This window comes from Homarus americanus, unplaced genomic scaffold (genome assembly GCF_018991925.1).
Source record: "Homarus americanus isolate GMGI-L3 unplaced genomic scaffold, GMGI_Hamer_2.0 scaffold50165, whole genome shotgun sequence".
NCBI classification, from domain to species: Eukaryota; Metazoa; Arthropoda; class Malacostraca; order Decapoda; family Nephropidae; genus Homarus; species Homarus americanus.
The window spans coordinates 1,632,276-1,657,500 of NW_024748747.1; the positions used below are offsets into that span (position 1 = coordinate 1,632,276).

Below are 25,225 nucleotides of genomic sequence, written 5' to 3' on the forward strand. Positions count from 1 at the left end.
TGCTCTAAAATCACTGAATAGTATGTGACAAGAGTGGGAATCAGTGACTCTAAAGAAAATAACTACAAGACAACAATTGTAATTAAATATATGGAAGCCCAGATTGTATGTTTCATCATCAACTCTCATAAATGTACATCACCATACATGTTGGATGAAAGTGCAAGGTGAACTGTACTTAAAAATATGAAAATTCATGTACAATTATCACTTAATGTATGAATTTACTCAATGAATAAAATCTGCCTGATTGTGGGTAAATATCCCACATTCAAAATGTGGAAATACAAATTCTGAGATACTGTACAGTATGTTTATGGAAGTTTCATAAATAGCATTTTTGTTATAGCAAGAATTTATAATTTCACGTAGCTGTTGGCCAAAAAGTATTCAATAATGATGATAATTTCAAAATCTTCATAATTTCAATACCTAATAGATAAATAGCCTTAAAACCAATTTATACTATATACTATGGCATACATATAATACAAAGCACAGAGAAAATGAAAGAAACACAAGTAGGCATCTTCAAAGTGTGTTGATTTGTTCCAAGCACTCATGATCCACAAGTGAAAATATCTTACTTCTGAGAAATGTTGAAAGCTAATTTAATTTATATACAGTATACCCTGTATATATATTTTTTTACATTACAAGATCCATAGAACATCTAAAAACAATTAAATTCTAACTTGCAATTTCCTTAGCAGAAAAACAAGTTTTAACCTCAGGGGAAAATTCTGTTGGGTGTTATTCAATTATGATGCTCATTTTAAAAAGCTACATAATAAACTATTCTTTGTGGAAGTTGCTCCACATATCACAGAGGGATATGGCACAGTTGCTACTACCTCAAGCATTAGAATATCTTAACCGATGTTTACTCTTACTGACCAGAAGCTAAAAAAGTGTTCAATATTATTATGATAGTGTACATGCACAATAAAAGTAAGGTGTTTTAGTAGAGTATGTACTTCTGCCTTTTATAACAAGTAACTACAAGTGCTGCATATTCTTATTACCAGTAAATACTGGTAATATTCACTTAAAGGCATAGCATTAGAAAAATATACAGTCAACCCTCGCTTTTCGCGGTCCCACATTCCGCGTTTCCACGTTTACTCGGTACCCTGCCGAAACAGGAATGCTCACATTCCACGGTGCGTGTACCCTTTTACGCGGAGAGCAGCTGGCGAGCCGCGCCATTTTTGGATCCAAACCACCCGCCATCTCTCCCGCCATCCGCCATGTTGTGTAAGCGGTGCAAGCAGGGTGCGCACAAGGTCGCCCAGTCATCAAAACATTACCGAGTTCTTCACCCGCCACCCACCACAGCCGGCCCAAGTCAGTGATAGTGATAATTATAGTGAGGATATGGACTTATATGGACTTTGAGGGGTTTGATAAAGAGGCCCTGCAAGCCTCTGTGGTGGATATTGATACAACTGATACAGGTGAGGGCCAATAATCTGCCCTCTGCCTCGGAACCAACCCCCCATCCCCGTGTGCCCAGCCATCTTTTCTACTAATGTAAGTGTTAAAAAACCTAATATTATTGATATTTCTCTTAATTATTAATTGTGTGTGCATACCATCATAAAATTAAGAAGTTATTTTTACTACAACGTAGGTATTGTGTCTGAAAAAGTGGAGTTTGGGGGTCGGCCCGGTCTCTATTTCAATTAATCCCATATGTTATGTTGTTCACTTTACGCATTTCTCACTTTCCGCGGTACCCTGTGGGTTGAATTAACCGCGTAAAGTGAGGGTTCACTGTAATATGTCCAAAATTTTCTAAAAATTATGATACCTTTCTCACCAACTTTAACTTCACACTGCCCAGTCACTCTTCTTGATAGAGAGCTATTTCAAACCCAAAGAACTACAATAGTGATTTAAAGCACTTAATTGCAATTATATGCTTATACATTTGGATATAAATTTATTCAATAATTTCTTACTCCATTGTTGATTAAAATATATGAATCATTGAAATGTTTTCTATAAATGTAAAACTAACTGGCAATCTGTGTATACCTGTTCAGCCAAATTAAAAATGTAGTCACAACTAAACTTTACTTATCAAATGATCCACTTGTGAGACACTATGCTTGAATCTGTAAACAAACCACCAAAGAAAAAGACATGATCACCTGGAATGTGCATTTTATAATCTTGGGTTCAAGATAATGGTTTCAGTGAGTAAGATGGGAGATCGATTCTAGATGAATTCACTTAGGAAAACTGAGGTGAGGAAGGAATATCATGTTAGTAATAGTGCAATAATTAAAAGTTGAAGACAGGTACTATAAATAATGAGTTGAATGACTGCATCATGGTTCAGGGGACAGAAGCTGTGGAAGTTGTTTATTTAGCACCAGAAGAGGAGCTTGAACATAGGTAGCAGGCAGTGGAAGGACACTCTATTGCAGAAAGCACTGAATTCAGGAACGAGCAGTGAAAAGTGACAGAAATTGCACATGCTAATGAAAATAAATGCAAGAAACAGAATATGATGTACTATTGCTGGAAGTAACAGGAACAGAGACTGGAAAAAAGTATACAAGATGTGATAGGATAGCCTTGAGGCTCTTCTGTCATGGGCTTCCCCCATGAAATGGAGCCTCACAGGGGAGTGTGAGGTTGCCAATATGAAAAAGTACTGGCAGAATTAGAATACAGAAATAATTATTTAGTATTACTGAGAGAGCACATGAACTGGTACAATATTTATGACAATCTGAACTAAACAGTGCAACCAAAGGAGATGATTTTTGTTTTCATTCTTGCAAGCCATTACCAGAGTAGATGAAGTCAGCTATAGACACAAACTCACCCTCTACTCAATGTCACTCATTCTCTAATTGTTGTACCATTTGTATTATCATGGTGATTCCCTGCTACAGAAAAGACCTTCAGATATCCATTTAGTTAATTTTAGTCAATACACACAACCTAGCATCACCTAAAATCTAAAAATGTGAATGCAAATGAAGGCAAGATGCTTGAATTTATAAGAAGAAACCCAAATGGTCAAATAAGAGGATGTACAGTACAGTAGTAAGATTTCTAATTGCAAGAGACATGTGAACAGGAGGTTTAGGCAAAGGGAGATGAAATAGAGGTGCATGAGTGGTGGCGATTCATCTAGGTGGTGGAAATATGCACGAGTCGTGTTGATTTATGCGAGTGATTCATGGTGGTGAGTCATGTGGGCAATGGAGAAGTGTGTGGTGGTGATTCAATTGGGTAGTGGATAAGTGTATCGTGGTGATTCAAATGGGTGATGGAGAAGAGTGTAGTGGTGAAGATATGTGTGATGTTATAACAAGTGGTGGTGATTCATCTAGGTGATGTGCATGAGTGGTGTTGATTCATGTGAGTGATGGAGATACATGCAAGTGGTGGTGATTCAAGTGGGTGGCGAAGTGTGTGGTGTTATAACAAGTAGTAGTGATACAGGAAGGATGTGGATAATCATGTGAGCGGTGGTGGTGGTGATGCGAGTCAGTGTAGGAGTTGTAATTACTGTACTGTAATGGTGGCGGTGCATGACTGGTTGTAGAGATGTATGAGTAGCACTGAAAGTTTGCAAAGTTGTGGCGATGTACTTAATAACAATATTAATAATAATAATAATAATAATCATAATAATAATAATAATAATAATAATTATAATAATAATAATAAAGAGTAACAGATGCAAGAAGTAACAGTACTACAATAATGATAAAAGTTGTAATAAATAATAAATCTTAAGTGAAGTTGTTGAGGGAGGGATGAGATAATTGGTAGAAGAATGTCTAACAGGAATGATGAACACCAAATGTTAGCAAACTACATTACAACAATGTGAAGCACCAAACTTTCATAGTACGTACTGTACAGTATAAGTTATGCAAACCATCAGATGTGAGCAAAACTGGAACAATGTGAAGCACCAAAGTTCCTTGACACCAAGGATGCAAGGCTTCATAGGTGACAAATATAGTTTCAAACAAAGTGAAGCACCAAGTCTGCATGCGAGATGATGATACAGAGCATCTATGATAAATATTCATGGAATGATGTATAGCATCAATAATGAATAACAGGAGAGCAATTAGAAGAATACAGTAATAAGAAGCACCACTAGTGAACTGACGAGAAAGGAATATACTATAAAGCCAGAACATTAATAACAACTGCAGCATCCATGGACAAGAGAAGAGAGGGATACTTACATACCCAAACTCAACCACTCATAACTACTGTACTGTACTGTAATGGGGAGATTAACATTCATAGATGTGAACCAAGAGCTGCACTATCAATGTTTTGTGAGCATGAAATTCACAGTGGATAACTTATATCACATCACAAAGATGGTGTCATGATATAGTATCATATCCACCAATACAAATAATTATACTATATAGTACCTTCAGTACATAGCACATTTCTCTGCATGCCATTCGCAGTATTACAGCCCTGAAGGAAGGTATGGCACGAGCTTCTATAATTAATGGTTAATGCTGGAGTGTGAAAATAAGTTGAGAAACAATACATAAATAACAATACATAAATACCATCAAATTCAGATGGTAACCAGAGAGGGGGGAAAATAAGTTTGATACAGAGGTGACAGAGGGAATTCTAAAGAAAATACATGAATCCTGGGATGAAGCGAGAGTCATTAGGGATAACGTGAGATAGGTATACAGTACTGTACAAAGTTTGGCACAAAATTTCCCCGTGGATATTTCTTTTATGGTTTACTAAACATCTTAATAATTGACTAAAAATCCAATTATCTCAGAAAATGCCATTTATATATTACTGTTACAGTACTGTACTCCTCTTATACTTTTGTGCAGTGGATGAAGGCGTGAGGTAGATGAAGATGAACACAAACCTCAAATTATTACCTGTACCACCACCCTTTCTTTGAGGTTTCTGTGCCTCTTGATCCACCAAACAATAAAATGAACAGAGAGTAAGTTGCCAGAAGTGTTAAATACAGATTAATAAAAACTGCTTGAGGAGTGAGGATAAGAAACAAATGGCAGGCAATTTTCAAGCCTTAATGGAATTTTTGTAAATTATAAAGATATACAGTATTTTATTAAATTGTAAAAAGCATCCAGTAATGTGAAGGGAACAATCATAACAATGCACTAGGGCTCCTAATGACCTGTAAGACTTGCTTGTAGACTGGAAGGAAGTTTGGTATTGAATAAACTGTGAATGTGGCTGTGAGATTCTTAACATCAAGATATAGAAAAGGAGAAACATTGGCATTGAAGATTCAAGTGATAAGTGGGTAACGCTTGTAATAAACAAAGGATTCTAGTGGTAAGTGGGTGATGCTTGTAATAAACAAAGGATTCTAGTGGTAAGTGAGTGATGCTTGTAATAAACAAAGGATTCTAGTGGTAATAAGAAAGTTTTCAGATGCGGAAATTCTTGTGATGAAGAAGCTGTATTTTGTTGGTGAGAAAATTTACCTACAAAAATATTCTACTGATGCAGAAATTCTGCCACTCAGGAAATTCTAGTGAAAAGAATATTGCAGTCATCAGTAAACTCTACAAATGAAACCATTTTACCAATGAAGATACTGTACTGGTGAAAATTCTTCTGAAGAGAAACATCTACTGATGAATAAATTCTACTTATGTCAAGAAAAAGATACAGTGTTAGAAGTGAAGAAATTATTCTACTGTTTACATTATTAATGAAGAAAAGTGCAGTATGAAGATACACTATGAACTGATGAAAATTACCTGTGTACTTTATACAGAAATACCATTCTAATTAATGGCCTCCAACAGGTGTGAGCATGATACAGCAATAATGGAAGCATATCAATATGAAAATACAGTAATGAAAAAATATATATCATATATACAACAAGTGAGTGTACAGTACAGTACAGTACAGTACAGTACAGTACAGTACAGTATATATATATATATATATATATATATATATATATATATATATATATATATATATATATATATATATATATATATATATATATATATATATATATATATATATATATATACACACAGTACAGTACAGTACAGTACAGTATAGTGAAATAGGCAATATATATACTGTATAGTAAGGCAATAGGGTAGATCGGGGAAGGTAGGCGAGGAGTGGTGTGTTAATAAGTCCCACCACCGTGCCGGGCGTGCTGGCCGGCGTGCCCCCACTGAGCAAGGCTGCAGCCGCCTCTACATTACCGTTACGAATGCTCATTATGGGCCACCTCGAGGTGCTTCTTCAGATCAGTTCTTATATCAAACCATTGAGGGCAATAGAAACAGGGGACCTGGTCGGAGACACTATGGACAAAGTTTACGTGGTACTTTAGTGCAGCTATGGTGGAGTAGCGCTTGCCGCAGTGGGGGCAGTCGCGTGGGCCAGCGTAGCGCGGCCGGCCAACTTTCACCGTCAGCTGGGTACCTGCAACAAGACCACCGCCCTTAGTCCACTACACTCCCACACACCACCCAAATCATTGCAGCCTACCTTTGTGTTGGTGCTGCATCCTCCTCTCCCGTAGCTCCTCTTTCATTAACAAGCATCCAACATTATTAACTAAGGAGGAATCCCATATGCAAAATTTCACTATAATACTGTAGGTCACAATTATACATACTACCATTCACCCCAAGCCTCACCAAACAAACAAAATTACAAAATCATATTTACCCATAACATCCATGGTATGCTAAGTACTGTACAACCTCTTCATTATTTCAGTATATATATATATATATATATATATATATATATATATATATATATATATATATATATATATATATATATATATATATATATATATATATATATATATATATATATATATATATATATATATATATGCAAATAGCATATTTTGAAGAAAAAGTAACAATAGATCATCTCTCAGTATTCAATTCACAGTGAAAATACTGGTACTGTAACTGATATCTTCACTTTAACACAGTTTACATGGTTTACATAAAATACTGTACAGCATAAATTTGTAAATTTCTTCTTTTGGTTGAAGCACATTAAAACAGGGGTAACAGTTTCCTATAGGTAATGACACAGTTCTTATGAGATGCCAAATTTTTTTAATAACTTGTCACAGAACTTGGACAGTGCCTGAGTGCTGACAAGATGTAATGTACAAGTATTAAGTTGAAACTTTTGATTGGTATGTTGTTGTTTATTTATCTCACAACTATTAAAAATATTTATTAGATGTCCTTTGTAAGTAAATACTGTAGCCTCAAACCAGAAAATATAAATAACTAACTCAGAAATATTAGATGAAAAGAAAATAAATGGTAAATAAACATCAGCTTACAGGGAATGCCTCTGGAACCACAGTACAGTAAACTAAAAAAACACAAGTCCAGTACACAGAACTGCCAAGTTATCACCACACAATACAAATTTTGAAAACATCATTACAGTATTACTGAATCTACCAAAAGCCCTTTCCTTTAATGAAAACCAAATTCTTTGAAAATGTAGAGCACAGCCATTCCCAATTTACAAGGGGTTATAATCCTGAAAACCTTTTGTAAATCAGATCACAGTTCCCTAAGATATGCTTCGATGAAAAAATTACTTCCCCCAAACATCTCACAATGCCACAAAACAATTTTTTGGGTATACACAATGATTATGAGCCAATAAAGTAATAAACATAAGTGAAATACAGTACAGTACTATAATAATTTTATACACTATACTTACGAGAAACAGGAAGAGATGTGAAACAGAGTGAACAGTACAATATAAAACACTAGACCTACATTTAAAATAAATACATTACTTCAGTAATACATTGATTTTCATTTCATGATTGGCAATGTATTCTCTATGAAAAAATCCCACCATTGATCTCTGAGGAGTTATTGAATCATCCTAAATACCCGCTGCTTTGTTTAGATGGCAGGAATGCTGCCGTCAGTCAGCTAATGCTACACTCATGCTCTTCCATGTGTTGCCGGAAATTTTCACACCTCAAAAAATTTTTTAACTTCTAGATTTCACACTTCTCTTGTAACTCTACACCTTTATTGTACAAAATTAGCTTATGAAATTTAAGATTAAAGATTAATTTTCCTTTATTTAATTATTCAAATACCTGGTACAGCATTACAAGAGAGTAAAAGATGATAAACTGGCCAATCAGGCAACTGCCTGAGTATGTGTGCATATAAAAATGAGTCTACTTGTCCCCAGTGAATTTGAGGATTACCCTAAATTATAAGGTGATTGTAGGAGAATGATGACACAGTGCAAGTTCATTTGTAGACCTAATAACATTGTGAGTATTAGAGGATAATGAGTATGCTTATGAGATAAATAAGCATATAGGTAGAAAAAATACATCATTTTAACACATTTTCATTATTATGAAACAGGTGAAAATTTGGCACTTCAAATGCTTCATTTGTAAATAAAATCTTGGGACAAAATTATTTTTTTTGTAAATTTGGATATTTGTAAAGCAAAACTTGTAAACCAGGGAATGCCTGCATTGTACTCTCATCAGGTCCTCATAAGATAGGGCTAAAAACTAATATCAGCTAATAAACTGAATGCAGGAGGTCTCCAAGCTACGAACATTCGACTTACGAACACCCGCCGATGTTAACAAGGCCCCATTAGGTCAATTATTTAAAGAATCCAACATAGGTACAACTAGTTCATAGTATTAACCTATGAGAACTAGTTTGCATGGTGGCGAGGCGGATCAGCGGGTGGGGAGTAACGCGTCACCCAGCCACGTCCCTTGAGGGAGCGTCATTACGCCTTACCCTTACCTCGGTAACGTGTGTGATCAACTGAAAACTGTTGCTTTTTTCTTATTAACTCTATTTTTCTGCCCTCATCATGGCTCCCAAATGCAAACCTGATGCAAGTGATAGTAGTGCATCCAAGAAAAGGAAAACAATTACAATGGAAGTGAAAGTCGATGCAATTAAACCTTCTGAAAAAGGCAAAACATCCCCAGTCATTGGTAAAGCGTTGGGCTTCAGTCAGTCAACAATTGGAACAATTTTGAAAGACAAGCACAAAATACTTGAACATGTAAAAGGATCTACACCAATGCAGTTAACTGTGATAACAAAACAAAAACATGGATTGTTAAGTGAAATGGAAAGATTGTTAGTGATATGGGTGGAAGATCAGCCAGCCCAAGGTTTTAATGCACAGGTAAGTATTAAACTTTAATTACTTTTCTTTACTGTATTTTGTCATTCAATTTCTTCTTTTCTCTTAAATTAAGTGATTCAAGAGGTATAAAAGGACCTAGGCTATGATATAGTGCACATAGGGCATGTGTTCTGACTTAGGTATAACTCCGACTTACGAACATCCTTAGTAACAGAACTCGTTCATATCCAGAGAACCCCCCAAACATAATTAATTTAGTTTAAATGAAAACAAGAACCTAAGAAGAAAACTGCAGGCTGCTTCTGACTCCATTAAGAATGCAGTCACATGACCAGTTGAGCAATCTACACTGAGAATGAGACACCAACAGGAAAGATTATAAAAATTCTTCAAGTTGAAGACACAGAAACCAACCACTTTAACAACCTTAGCAACTGTGAGTAGCACTACAATGACTAAATTCAAGACATCTTCTTGAACTGAGTAGTACATTTTATTACCGTTACAGATTTGTGCTTGTACCGTGCAAAAACAGAAGCTAGCATTCCAATGAGCTCAGTGGAATTCAGTTACTCCTGAAGGATAAGCTTCTGCCTAGCCAGTGTTATGGCTCAACATTTTTAACCAAAGTACAGTAGTATTTATCTATTTTCATATACCGGGTATTACAAACAAGTACTGTACTGCCCATTCATAGGTGATTATGAGGTTTGGGAGTTTGTCTTCAGATTTTTCACTATTTATGCATATGCAACATGAATAAACATGTTGTATGCTCAGTGAACATTCTCCAGCACAATGAAACATTCTATCTGACCATATACAAATATTCAGCAAAATTCATTAAAGAACACAGGGGTGTTGGTGGTACAGCGGTAACACGCATAACTCTCACCAATATGTCAAGGGTTCGAGCCTCTGCCCGGACACATGTGAGAAGAATGTTATCCAGTGTGACCCTCACTACCAAACACCACAGGTTTCCCGGTCCCCGGTTTCCTCCTGTACTAACACTGGATAGAGTGCCCAAACGGCGATAAGTGGCGAAAAAGATAAAAATAAATAAAAAATAAAAATAGGCAGACAGGGCCATGTGCCCCATCTGTAAGAAGTGTACCACCTCCCCCCTTCAGATTAATACATTCCTGTGTCTATGAAGGACACTGTATCAATCACAAAATACAGTGGCAGGTTTCATCCTTCAAAATTGTCAATCCACTTGTTTAACATCATATTAATCAACCAAGTATTTTTCACTCTTGCAAACCTTTCCACCTGGTGCAGGATGGTTAGAAACAGAAGTAGCACAGAGTCCTATAATTTAATCTAAGTGCTGTAACATATTTGTGTTCCCCGATGGTGTTCCCTTTTTCAATACAATTCTAAAATTTCTAACTAGTTTACCCATAAAGATTATACTGTATTATCAGTCCCAGTGTTTACTATTTGACAATACAGTATACATTATGGCATCCATGACCTGTGAGCTCTAATGTCCAGAATAACAAGTATACTGTAGATAGACTGCTTTGTTTTCTCCACTCTTTCAATACCATAAAAACAAATTTTACTAGAACAATGCTGACAGCAGGGACCCAGGGTCTTAAGTCACCAATGAGGCAAAATAAGCCTTAACTCCCAGAAATACTTAAGAAAAATAAAAATTACTGAACTCATTCGAGCTGATTTTGGTCTACATCCACATACAATACCAAATTTATCTAAACACACTTTTGTTTGTTTATGTACTCTCCCAAAAAAGCATTGGCCCCTTTTCTTATTGATACAATGTGTTACAATGGATGGATAGTTCCAATCACTAATTGTGATTCCTGCATTATGTTGGTAGGCCTGCCTTCCTAGTATCTGTGGTTGCCAGTTATTATTTCTGGCATTTGTTATAATTATGGTAACTCATCGTGCTTCATCTTTAAAGGAATAATATTATATTAATGTAGCAAAAGTAGCAAAAATATATCAATGGCAGTCAAATAGTAGGTGTTTTCTGCTGGAAATCCATGACCAACACTAGTACCCGAGACTCATTGGAAAACACAGCTTCCTCCGACAGACATAGTCTCGTAGTGTGCATCAGATAATGTTCCGTTGCCAATGCGAATCATTAGATGATACGTTATACAATCATAATTGTTACCTAATCAATTGAGGTAGAAATAATTAAAAATGTGGTAAATCATAATGTCATTGTCACTGGATATGGCATAATAATACAACTGTAATTACTATACAGGGTATTTGCAAATGAATGTAATATCGAATCATAGCGATTTATATTTCGTTCAAAGCGATTCCATTGTAACCTCGGTTCATGAAAACATAGTAACATTACGTATATTCCTATTTAGCAACCCATCCCTTGGGGCTGGTATCGTATTTTTGTTTTCCTTTTTTCTTCACGGGGAATAGCCCACCCGGGCACAGGTCATCGACCCACAATGGTGTCTAGGGGGCATAAAAGAAAAGGTAAAAAAAAATTTAAATCAAAGAGAAAAAGACTACAGTAATCTACACCACAAAGATGTTGGAAAACCAGCTTTTTGAAGTGAGACATTGTATGAGTAACGAAACACAGAAGAAAGCAGAGCTTTCCACAGTTTGGCTGTGTGAGGAAAGAAGGATGTACTATAGCGGGTCATTCTAGTGTGACCGACATCCACACAGAAACGGTGGGCACTGCGGGCAACATGAGTGTTACGAGCCCACTGCCTGGCCGGCGGTACACAGGATGCCAAATCCACCGAACATTGCCCATTAAATTACCTGTAAAAGAGAGTGAAGCAAAATTGTGGCGAAGAGAAAGGGAAGAGAGATTATCAACTAAAGGAGGAGAGTTAAGACGAAATGCTTTTGATTCCACCCTCTCTAACAGTTAAACAGAAGAAGAGCCACCCCAGATATGAGAGGAGTACTCCATGTTAGGATGAATGAATTCCTTTTAAACTTGAAGCAACTGCACAGGAGTGAAGTAGCTATGGCATCTGTACAGCATTCCCAGCTTTCGGGAGGTAGCTTTAGCAATGTAGTGGATGTGTGGCTTCCATGACATTTTAGAGGAAATGGTGAGACCTAGCAGATCTATTTTAGAATTTGGCAGAATGATTGCACCCTGAAATGTGATTGGTGCATAAATCAGTGGGGTTACTCATGACATTATTGGCTTTGCTTATGATATCACAATTCATCCTATTTCATTACATTATGTAGAGAATAGTTGGTATACTGTAGATATCATGGTGATTATCAGGTGCAAGAAGAAAGAATGAAAAATGCAACTGACAATCAGAAATACCAACCGAACCAAGACTGCTGTGCACGTGTTATTGTGTTCAATTCCATATATTGTACATCAGGCCCAAGAGGGCCAATACTTTTTTGGGGAGTGTACACAAGATGCCAGGATGGATGAATGGATACTATTCCTAAATCCCCTATTACCTGTACTCACCTGTGGTGAAAGGGAGGGACAAATATAAAATAATTTACAATGTAAACTTGAATGAAACATACTGATTATGGTAAAGTACATAATACATACCAGTAAAACCTTATTTATGACTCCAGTATTCATTTATTAAATACATTTTTACTACACCTCTTCATTATTCCACTGTGATGCTTTCAACTCTATTGTGAGCATTTCACCCTCATTAACCCCAAGTCCTACTGTACACCCATCTAAAAAGGTCTTCTCTTAACCCCTATAAACCCACTATCTTTATAATTCCTTTATTTATATCTGTACAGTTTCCTCTTAAGCCATCAGTTTCCACTTCATTCCATAATATCCTCTCAACGTTTTGTCTTCAAATCCTCTTATCACTTTGATTCTCTTTATACATTTCTATGTAGTGTAACCATCTCTATAAATTCATCTTTAAGGACAATCTACAAACACCTTAACCTCATTTTCCTCATATTAGTCCCTATATTCAAACTTTTCTCCAGGATTCTTTTGACAGGCAATTCTACAGTAGTACATTACCATCCCTTAACTTCAGAACCATACATCATCCTTGCTTGCTTCTCTCATCCCTATAATGTACTTTGTTTTAACCATGTTCAAGATTCTGTTAAGCCCACATATACTGTAGTTCCAAAAGGATATAAATTAAAATGATTGTATATTGTACATATAAAATCCTTTGCAGTTGCATGACTGAGTAGAATTAATAATGGTCAAGATTTATGATAGTATGGTTGAGTATGTAAGGGAAGAAGTAAAGTACTTTAAAAAAGGTAGACACAGTTTGAGAGCAAGCACTTACAGTTAGTAGTACAGTACTTCATTAGATGCTGTCAAATGAATTGCTGTATGTACAGTATTAGCAATTGCATGTCATGGAAGCATTTTGTTGTGTGAACATAGAACAGTCTCAGCAAATAGTTAAATTTAATTTTTTTGAGCAGAAATTGAAGCATTGTAAACTACTGTACAGTATTATATAAGTACTGTACAGTACTCTACTCCCTTTTTTTATTTACACATATCCAGGTTGCATAGTGCATATGTATGACTGGAAAACATGGTTTTGGGGATTAACATGCTGTTGTTTCTGATGCTGCAGTGATGTATGAGGTGACATGGGTAAAGCAAATGGAAAACACATGGGAAGCCAACTTAAAAATGATGATTAAAAGTTCTAAAAAGCACGGAACAGATTTAAGAAAGGTGATTTTGTCAGGAACAGATGTACTGTACTAGATTATGTGTGTTTAGCAGCACTGTATGAGAATAATTCTACAGGAGTACAATCAGAAGTGATGGAAAAAGGAATAATAAAACAAGCACAGTAGAACTCAAAAGTTATAAGACTACAGAAAGCATAAATTAGAGATGACATTTGATTGGAAATATCAGAGAAGCCCTAACAAGCAATAGTACATGAAATAACCTAAACCTTATAAAGTAATTATGGATATAGTGCTGTGTGAGACAGTTAGGAGTGGTGATAAATAGGGTGGGGGGGGGGTGGGTGGGTGGGTGGGTGGGTGGGGGTGGGTGGGTGGGTGGGTGGGTGGGTGGGTGGGTGGGTGGGTGGGTGGGTGGGTGTGTGTGTGTGTGTGTGTGTGTGTGTGTGTGGGTGGGTGTGGGTGGGTGGGTGTGTAGATTTACTGAATTATGTAAAGAACAAAACATAATCCCTTGCTGCTTAAGAACAAAAGAGGCAAGGTTTAGGGAAGGTAGAGATTAAATAGGCAACAATTCATAGTCTTGCAAAGATGACCAAACTGCACTGCACAGGATTATTCACAATACAAAACAATATCTGCAGAATATTCTATTTAGTTATAACAATATAAACTAAATATTGACTTAGATGGTTCAAACAACTGGTTATAAACATGGAAGACTTCTTTCTTCCATACCACAACAAATGATATGTTATACAATTGGAGAATAAACCGAATACTCCAATGGGTGTTCCAATGTTGCATATTGTGTTTGGACATTTTCTTTTCAAAAAAATACAGTAAATACAGTATACTGTACATAACTGCTAAAAGGTGAGTAAAATGCAAGATAATCACTGTGACACTTTTTATTGATGAGTCTGAGGACTCCCTGCAATGACCGGGGGCCTGAGTACACAGCAAGCATCTGCTGAGATTGGGGGATGGGTGGTGGGGTGGGGGAGGGAATCATTCAGAAAAGATTCAAGTCTTGAAGAGAAGGTAAGGGAAAGGGGGTATCAATGGAAATTCCTTGACGACAGCAAACTGGGGTTGAGAGACTGTACAATAATTCTGTATCTCTCTTAAATTCACTGCATGAATGTAAATAATTTCATTTTCAGAATTGCATATCCAGTCACTACGAAAGTTGGCAGAAAAAAATATATTAAATACTGTATATATATATAGATCTATAGCATAAGACCCTATTTACTCGTCAGGAGGGAAGACAAAACAATTCAGTGCTCAATACGATTATGCTCGAGTGTAAATTTTCAAAGCATTTAAATGAAGGTTCATAGGTATACAAGTTTAACAACAGATACCTACAAACTTTTGATCTAGCACCGAGCACCATACCAATGAAAAGAGAGAGTATCCTTGTTGCAAGGGTGAGAAAATTTCCCCACTGGAAGATATCAATGTGAGGGCTTATGACAAGAGAAGTCTTCATCACCACCCAAGAGTTCAAGTCCAGCATCAATTTGATGACAGTGATAAGTGCCCACGACTACCAAGCAACTCATACATTATAAAGGAAGTTAAATCATCAAATTAGGCAATGAATAGTAATCATAGATATGATGAGACTTTTCAGTTGGTAATGCAACATTTGTAGCATCTTTAATGTTCTCTACAGTTAAATTACAGCAAGAACAACAGATAAAATTAAAATTGCTTTTGTTGCACATTTCATATATGGCAAATATGGTGACATATATGCTAGAATTCTGCTGCTCAAGAAATTTTCATCCCTGAGATATGAGTGCAATAACCTACAGTCCTTGCCAAATTACCAACATGCTGGCATTACTTAAGTTCTGTGATTGTCTTTAGTTATACAAGGCATGTTGCTCATTTTAACAACTAAATCACAAGAAACAGTATAACCAAATCACAAGAAACAGTATAACCCAAGGTCAATTCAATCATCAAACTGCTGATATTATATTATTTTAAGTGTACAGTACTTTATACACATACCTGTACTTCATTAAAATAATACTCTGGAGCTAAGTAAATGCTTAGTGGTGATTAGCCCAATCTTGCTCAGAAAGAAAAGTTTTTTGGCACAGCCTCAGTAAGAAAGGAAGGTCATTTTGGTTCAGGTACAAAACAAATAGGGTAATAATCCTTGGCACGAATTCCTAGAAGCCTTCGGCTCAAGAAAGACACATTTAAATTCATTAATAAATAAGAATATCACATCAAAAATGTCTTTCACTACATTACTTCTCACAGTCCCTACCCCATCATTGCCTTCATCCAGGGGAAAATGCAGTTGTCCAATAAATAAATAAATAAATAAATAAATAAATAAATATATACCTGTATATATATATATATATATATATATATATATATATATATATATATATATATATATATATATATATATATATATATATATATATATATATATATATATATATATATATATATATATATATATATACACACACAGCTAGACCCCGACTTCGAGCCACTTGCAGTTGGCAGAGGCCATTTTTTTTTCCCAAATGACACCGCATTTCTTTGCGAGAAACGTTTCCAATTAATGTAGTCTCCATGTATAATTAGAAAATTATGGGGGCCCCATGTGCATTCAGCTGACTACATTAAAGGTAAGTGCTCAGTCACACTGTATCCATTCCTCATTATTTATTACTTTCACTGTACTGTATCCATTCCTCATTATTTATTACATTTACTGTACTGTATTTCACTGTAGATTTTTTTTTTATCTATGTCGGACTTACGACCATTCGGACTTACGACCTGGATTTGGGTCCCTAACCCGTCATGGGAAGTCGGGGTCTGCTATTTATATATATATATGTATTTATATATATATATATATATATATATATATATATATATATATATATATATAAATATATATATATATATATATATATATATATATATATATATATATATATATATACTGTATATATATATACCTGTATATATATACACAAAATTATTTTCTTAATCATTAGTTTTCAAGGCTGCAACAGTGATACCAACATCATAGTATTAGCTGCAAGTGCAACTAATACATATCAAGAGGAGCTACTAACCATAAAACAATTTTTCAATCCTGGACAGGAGGAAAGAGTGGGGCAGGGGGGTCATTACATCAGATGCTTGCAAAACTCGGGACACAGAAGAACACGTAACTAAATCTATTTGCACATAAAACATCCAATATCGTTAAAACTAACATTATGACAAAAAATTTGTACATGCGTTAAGACAGATGCTGAAATCGACATTCAACAAAACAAATTAGCCAAAAATATCATGAGTTTAGAGCATTTGAACTAGAAATCACTGGTCTGTCTCTAAAAACCCTTATTGCCTTTAAAACAAGGGGAGGAGTTCAAACAAGATTTGACACAGTATGTGTCATCAATTCCCTGAATAATAGCACAGGCATTGAGTTTGGTCTCCATCAAAACACAGTTTTCTCTTGACCTTATAAATCTAGTTTGGCTAAAGCCATTTCATACTTAAAACTCAAAATGCCGACACATCAGCATCCATCGCAATAAAAAAAATATAAAAAAAGAGGTCCAAATGTAGCAATTGCATGGAGCCAAGCTTGTAGCACAGTGTTAAGTCAGTTTGTACTATGGATAGCCAGCTTTCAATGGGCGTGCCGAAGCAGGGTTCTATCCGTACTCTTGAGCTCCGTGACCCTGGTTGACCTGATTCATGCGCTCCATGATCCTTGTTAACCAGATTAATGAATTCTTTGACCAGAGTTGACATGATTCATATGATGAAACTATGATTGACCTGAATATTAATCAGCAACTTTGACCCAAGAACTCCAAAATCTAGTTGACAGGACTTTTTGAGCTATGGCTGTATTTACATATTTTCTAATGGTTTTAAATACCAACCTGCCAAGCACTGTTAGAGGGCTGTTTTCAATAATATTTTACTCATAATGTACAAAGACAAAAGTGTTAGGTAATCTACTCATCGGATCATGCATGAATAAAGGCTCATGAATCACGGATTCAGATAACCGGGGTCTGCCTCCCTGCAACGAGCCTTACGTACACAGATGAGAAATATGTCTTTATAAATATCAATAAACATAATTACAGTAATGATACACATCTGAGAAATATAGACTCTGAAAATAAAAAACCTGTACAGATGTCACAGCAGGCAACAAGGGGTGGAGAGTTAAGTAACTCCTCCTCCCAGATTTACAAAAAAAATATAAAACAAAGACAGGAGAAAATATGACTGGGTATTTAAAACTATGCAAGTTGCTCTCTCTCCCTCCCTTGTTATTGGTGACCTGCTGTGCCACTTTGGTAACCTGTATTAGGACCTGTAAAAATTTGCTGTGGCTATGTGAAACCTCCGAGGAGGCACTAATCCCTGGTTTGTGAGGTGAGTTTAGAGTTACAGAGGCCGGGCAGGAAAGAGCCAAGAGCTCACTGGGAGAATATATAGGACCATCAGAGCAGGTTGAAGAGTCACATACGATCATTATGCATCTAATCCAAGTAACTTCATTTCCATCTTTGAAAACAGTCAACACGATTTGCCGAGTCAAGCACCCATACGTACCCTGGATTTGTCAGTAGATATGAATAGTTGTACTCTAGTTTTGTCATGGGGTAGGGTTAATACACGAAATATATTGTAGTGGATCATATGAAAATACTTAAATCAACATCCACTAATATGCTAATCTCTCGGGAAATTCATATGACGAAGGCACTTGGACAACACCTTACTTGGCTGAGTCAATGTTAATCTGGACCTGTCTCCTGTGAAAGAACCGCATTTGAAACTATCATTCACCGTTTCTATCATAACCTGGTCGTGGCAGAATCCTTATTACCTGCTCACATAAATAACAGTGTGAATGACAATATCTCTGAATTAAATTACAGTAAAACTATAAATACGTTTCTACTGCCTCGGCTGCTTCCTGCCCAGCTCGGGTATAACAACCTGATGAGCAACCTGATTGATTTGGTATGGGCTTTGATGAAGGATTTACTATTTGACTTATGGCTAAAATGGCAAGTGGCAAGTGGTCTTACTATCACACAAGTGTCCCAAGAGAACAATGGCACTAATACTCAAGGAACAAATATGTTGACACAGCTAAACGACTGCCAACCTACCAGAGATATTGGGTACGTTCATTATAGATACAGTGTTCAAACTCCAAAAAACACCGAGCACTTCCTGACTGGATGGCATAAGCTATCATCCAACTTTAATATTGTGCTAAGGATTTAGAGTAGTTTGGAGTCTGTCCATTCTATCTTTTTTTGGAGCATGGCTAATTTCCTAAGTTAAGCACAACTGTGTGGGGGATTGGGCAACAACTGGTGGGCTAGCACTATGCGTCACAACTAGCAGGGTGAAGGGCAAGTGTAACAGTGTGGGGCCAAGATGATCTGGGCTGCAACAAACTTCTTCACAAGCACTGATCAAAATTCCACTCTAAAGCTGATCACTTTTCAGATCTTACTGACATTCCATAAATGATCAAGACCTGTGTATGAGGCGTTGCATTACAAATCTTGGATAACAAAACAGAGGCAATGAACACTGATTAATGTAACAGGTGCAGAAAAACTCTATTAAACATTCCTTAGCATAATGCACTCACAATTTTTTAAGAAATGGAGATCTCAAAAAAATTGATATGTTAAAATCTGTACTATGGAAAGCATTGCACAACATAATAAGTGACCCGAATGAAATGATTAAAAACCAAATACCTTTTGATGCTTCAAAAAGACCTCCAATAGTGATTAACCTACATCAATGATCTACTGCACTAAGGACATGGATTGAAATTAAAGATAATTAAAACAAAATATACCAAAAAAAATTGAAATAAATATAACTTAATTCCATACTAAACAAACATTATAACTGAATTTACTCCATCTATACATAAATCCTTACCACATACTCCGCCTTAAACCTTTATCATAAGTACCAGACACCACACATAAGAAATCTTTAACATTACACATACACTAGTCACAATATACACAAATTGGCACAAAAAACCGGATACTCAACTGTATCCAAATTTTTAATAAATTACATACAGTATATGAAAAATAAAGAGGAATCACAAAAATAGTTTCCAACCAAATACTTATTTTTTTCAGAAATATCATATATTACTAGGATGGCAAGCATGACCATCTCTTTAAGCAGAGCCTTATTAAGTACATCATCACCATCATCACCATGATAATTCTCCAGTGAACAATACTGTCTTTCAGCTGTAGTAAGCAGGCAGTCTTTGACACTTGCTTAAACAGCCAAATATAACCCTGTGTTATTTAGTAGGGGGTTTTCAACCACCCATTTAAATAAGACAAACAAAAAATAAAAACAAACAAAGGATAATCTAAAATTTATACATCTATCACTTTCATTCTGAATTTCTAAAAACACATATTACTCTTCAAATCTCAATCTTGGCAATCTTCTCTACAGAAGCAAACACCGAGACAGGCAGGGCACTATCAGATTTCTCCTGAGTGACATCATACACCTGCTATGTTAATACCAAGAATAAAAAGAGAACACCTAAAACTTAAAGTAGTTGTTGCTCAAAGAGGTAGTCACACTCGCTGATATGGAAACAAGAGACACAGTGAGGGGGGGGCGGGAAGGGGGTTTGAGCAATGGGTAACACTGGGAAATGAGCGTCTCATGCAAAATCGCTGTACAATCCTTGTCCTCACTGATTGTTCATCACATTATACCATTCCATAATAATGTGGAATGTCTCCAGTTGAGAGAGCTTAATGTCAATACCTCCTTAACTCCAAAATGAAACAACAAGACCTGATAAAAGGAGGTATGCCTTCATCACTTACAAGTCCTGCACCACACTGCCATGCTTAACATCAGCAGCAAAAGGACTATATACATCTGTCATGGAAATGCTCACATAACTCTGCTCCTTCCAAATATTTTCACGAGACTGTATGAAAACTTAACATCTAAGCGTTATAGTGGATGTCAGCATAGTGATTTCAAATACCTAGGAATTATGGAACAGATTTAAATTCAATCAAGTACTTTGTAAACACATCATATGCAATATAATTTTGCCTCATTGATGATAAATTAACAAATAAATAATGCATAAATGGATTAATTGTATTGTTTGAAGAATATTTACAGTACAATCTAACTATTAATCTATGGTCTGCAAGTTTTCCTCTAACAGACTAGCCTGATAAAAAAAAATAATAATACAATACAATATATAACTTTTTTTTTTCATGCAAAATAGTACTCCAAAACAAGAGGGCACCTGTGTATTGTAATCTATTGGTATAAAACGTATAAATCATAAAAAAACCTCTTCCTCCACTGATGCAACTTTAAAATTATATGGATGTTGGTACACAAGGTCCTTGGTCTTGACAGCTTGCCTAATGTCTCTTGTTTACTAACTTTAATGCTCTATTAAACTTAATTCATCTTCCATAAATAATTCTTAAAACTTCGAATTTCTTAGACTAGGTTTCTAATTATGACTGATGCACACACACACACACAATGCACACACATGGATATTTGTCTTCTGCACAGTGGCACATAATAACCAGGGCAACAATATTCCATCTTCAAACTTCTTGAAATCCACATGCACCAACTACACATATACTGTACATATAAATTTACACTTGACACCTAATGAGTACCTGTACTATAAATTTTATCTAAAAAATTAAAAATAAATAAATAAAATCTAGTACAAATCACTTGCACAATACTGTCCTACACCAGTTCAGTAACATCCACTTTCTCCATCAATGAATCAAGGGCAGCACATTCTAACATTTAGTCTTTCAATAAATGATATACATACCTCAATACAGTACTCTCTTTAAATGATAGTTCATTTCTAACAGCTTAAGTGGTATCTGTATATTAGTTACACTTTTCCATTTTACCAAAAGAACTTTTGTTTCTCTGAGTATTTAAACAGGGTACTAAGTTTAAAAACATTTAATTCTCGATCCATTATTTTCTAATGATGAAATTTTGCTATACCAGTCAACATATCACACATTTGTCAAATTCTGAAAAACATTGTTTGCTGTAGATATGTGAAACTCAATGCCTTTAACACACAGTTGTGATAATTTGAAAGTGTGTCACATTCAGTGGCAGACTATGTCATCACTACTGTACTCAGATGACAAATAACATGCAGATACCTAACTGAAAAGGTAAGTTTTTTGGTTGTTGTTGTTTGCTCTTGCTAGCCTTTTCCTGCTATGTTGCAAGGCAGAATAAATTCACTCAATCATTCCAACCATTATAGTAGGTGTGATCTTATATGATGATCCCATTCTGTGCACTTGTATTTATACAAAGGGTATTTTTAGAAAAGAAGCAGACCAAAATCATTTGATTTCTACTAAACTACCATCTTCAAGTTATTCTTATTCCTCACATGGCTAATACTTCTCTGTACAACAGTTCAAGATTTTATCTTCCATAATTCTCTAACATCGTATCCTAGGACTGACATAAACTTGACAGAGGAATCAAAACTGTCACCAGCACTTGAAAAATCCACTTGCCCATTTGTATTCATGAGTGACATATGCATGAAAGGGCAAGTGTCTTTTCATAGGGTGGTCATCAACCAGGAAAGGTGTGAATATCATTCTGCTGAACAAAGTGTGTAAGATATCAACAACAACAAAGTTGACTCTTGAGTTTTTTCTCTAGCATTATTATATTTATTATATACAGTACTGTACCACTCACATGATATATATGTTATAATGTATAGGCCCCACCTACATCTCTTAATAACCCATACTAAACACCAAGATCAAAGTCCAGGAAGAAAATTACAATTATGAATTACCAAGCTTGCATAACAATTGGCTTTAAGAAAAATAAAAACTGAGCCCAGGTATTTATTATGATGTTGAAGTCTTAACCTGAGAAACCCGTTTCATGCTGCCTTACCACTGAATAACAACCCTAGATTTGAGACATTATCCATTCCATCACAGTTCACAATTCACCAGTAATAATTTTCCAAAAAATTCTTCAACCCGTAGACATGTGAACAATGAACTCTAGTCTTTGGTCAACCCAACAGTAAAATTCTTTTGCATTAATGGAGATTATGAAGCGATGATATATAATTATTTCCTAACACTAAATCTTTCACATTTATGAAGATTTTGAGGTAATTACATAAGTTATTTCCTAATATTAAATCTTCTGCATCACTGAAGATTCTGAGGTATCATGACATAAATGTTTCCTATGAATAAATCTTTTGTATCAATGAAGATTTTGAGGTAAAGACAATTACTTCCTATGAATAAATCTTTTGCATCAATGAAGATTTTGAGGTAATGATAATTGTTTCCTAAGATTAAATCTTTTGCATCAATGAAGATTTTGAGGTAATGACAATTACTTCCTATGAATAAATCTTTTGCATTAATGAAGATTTTGAGGTAAAGACAATTAATTCCTATGAATAAATCTTTTGCATCAATGAAGATTTTGAGGTAAAGACAATTACTTCCTATGAATAAATCTTTTGCATCAATGAAGATTTTGAGGTAATGATAATTGTTTCCTAAGATTAAATCTTTTATATCAATGAAGATTTTGAGGTAATGAAGGCCAACACTTTCTTAACATTAAAATAAAATTCCTATCAAATTACCTTAAAACAATATAAAAAAATTACCAAAGTGATTGTTTTTGAACAGCCAAGTAGCCTACAACACCCGTTAAAATTTCAAAAAGCCACTCGCTCTGTCATTCCACACACATACATACACATACATGCACTGTACTGTATCAAAGAAATCTTTCAAATTGTCTATCAGATGTATTCAGAACTACATGTAACCTTTCCTATATTCAGGGAACCACATGTAACATTTTCCTAAATGTTCCTCTATTGCTTAAGCTGAGTAATATTCAAAATCATGAGCCATTTCTTCTCTGTACCATCTGTGAACAATCTTCCTATTTGAAGGAACTGCTAATACCCCTATATACGTTATATATTTCTCACAAATTTAGTTGTTGATAGAAGGTGTAACAGAGACTACACGAGTTGGTTCAAAATGTGCTTGCCAGTCACTCGGGTACTGGCAAATCACAAAACTAAGGATAAACACGATATGTTTGCTAAAATATAATGATCATGTTATATAAAAATTTATCTTGGTGCCAATACTGTACAAAAATGCAAAGATGGTACATAGTGTGTTGTCAGAATTACTTATATTTTGTCCATGAACCATTAACCACCAAAAACGTGGTATGTTAGGATTAATCAACTATCATTTACAGTGATCTTGAAATATGGTATTACCATAACAAGCATAACATCACTACAAACATCACCAAAACCAAGAATTATTTCAAGAAGTATCACCAGCACCTGGTATCACTTTCAGAAACATCATCAACAGTTAATAATGTAGTCACAAAACTCTTCAAATGCCAAGAGTCATTAAAAAGAGCATCACTAGCAGTAAGTGTTACTACAAGTATCATCTCCACTGCTAATGTTACCAGAACCAGCAGTCGGTCACTATAACTAAACTCGCCAGCATTCATTTTCATTTGGAGTAATGTCACCAGCCTGGGGATTCAGTATGAGTAATAAAGGAATACTGTACAATACAAGAAAAGTTCTTACACGTGTCGTAATGAATAAATATGATTGATACTGTATAAGGAATCATTATAACATCTGCACTATCATACATACATTCATAGGACTTTATCACTTGGCTGCTTATCACAATTTGGTAAACAGTGAGTTGATTATCACTATGCTGAGTCATCCCCTATAGTGTAGAAGGAGCAGCGTTGTCTAGCTGGACTTTGAAAAAGAGCAACACTTGTGATGGGGATAAGCCCAGTAAACACTAACAACCACTTTCTTATTTTGTTGAGGTATTTCAAAAAATTGACAAACAACAGCTACCTCTATGGTAATACACGTGAACATACTGGTTAGGTATTGTCGTAGCCTTTGGAAGACATAGAAGTTATGAATTAGTGGCACAGTATCTTTGCACTCAAGAGATAATGTGATTTTCTACTTAGTTTGTACACATTGTTATATGCATATTCAAAACACTTCAAAATGCAGGTCTCCCTGTCATCACATCATCTCAAACTTGCACAATTGGAAGCGCAAGATCTTGATTGCCTGATGCTTCCGAAACAATAAGTGTTACTTATTTCCTGATCAACAGCTAAGGGAAGAAAAAATTTAAATTTTTGGCACAAATTAGGTACAGAGGAATTACAGGGTTAA

The 25,225-nt window shown here is 35.4% G+C and overlaps 1 protein-coding gene across 5 annotated transcripts in view; it reads right to left on the reverse strand.

Moving 5' to 3' along the window:
- LOC121880395 (protein abrupt-like) overlaps window positions 1-25,225 on the reverse strand; it is a 131,150-nt gene that overhangs the window by 46,094 nt on the left and 59,831 nt on the right. For 2 of the 5 annotated variants that reach the window (XM_042387582.1, XM_042387581.1), the window contains one exon: window positions 21,898-25,225. This exon is cut by the window's right edge and continues 954 nt beyond it. The exons of 2 other annotated variants lie outside the window; for them this stretch is intronic. Coding sequence is in view for 1 of the 3 variants with exons in the window: in XM_042387583.1 (XP_042243517.1) it covers window positions 6,242-6,462 (221 nt within the window). In the remaining 2 variants the exon portion in view is untranslated. Of the gene's footprint in view, window positions 1-6,062; window positions 6,463-21,897 lie in introns of those variants that run through there. One more of the 5 variants, XM_042387583.1, reaches the window with a different exon arrangement.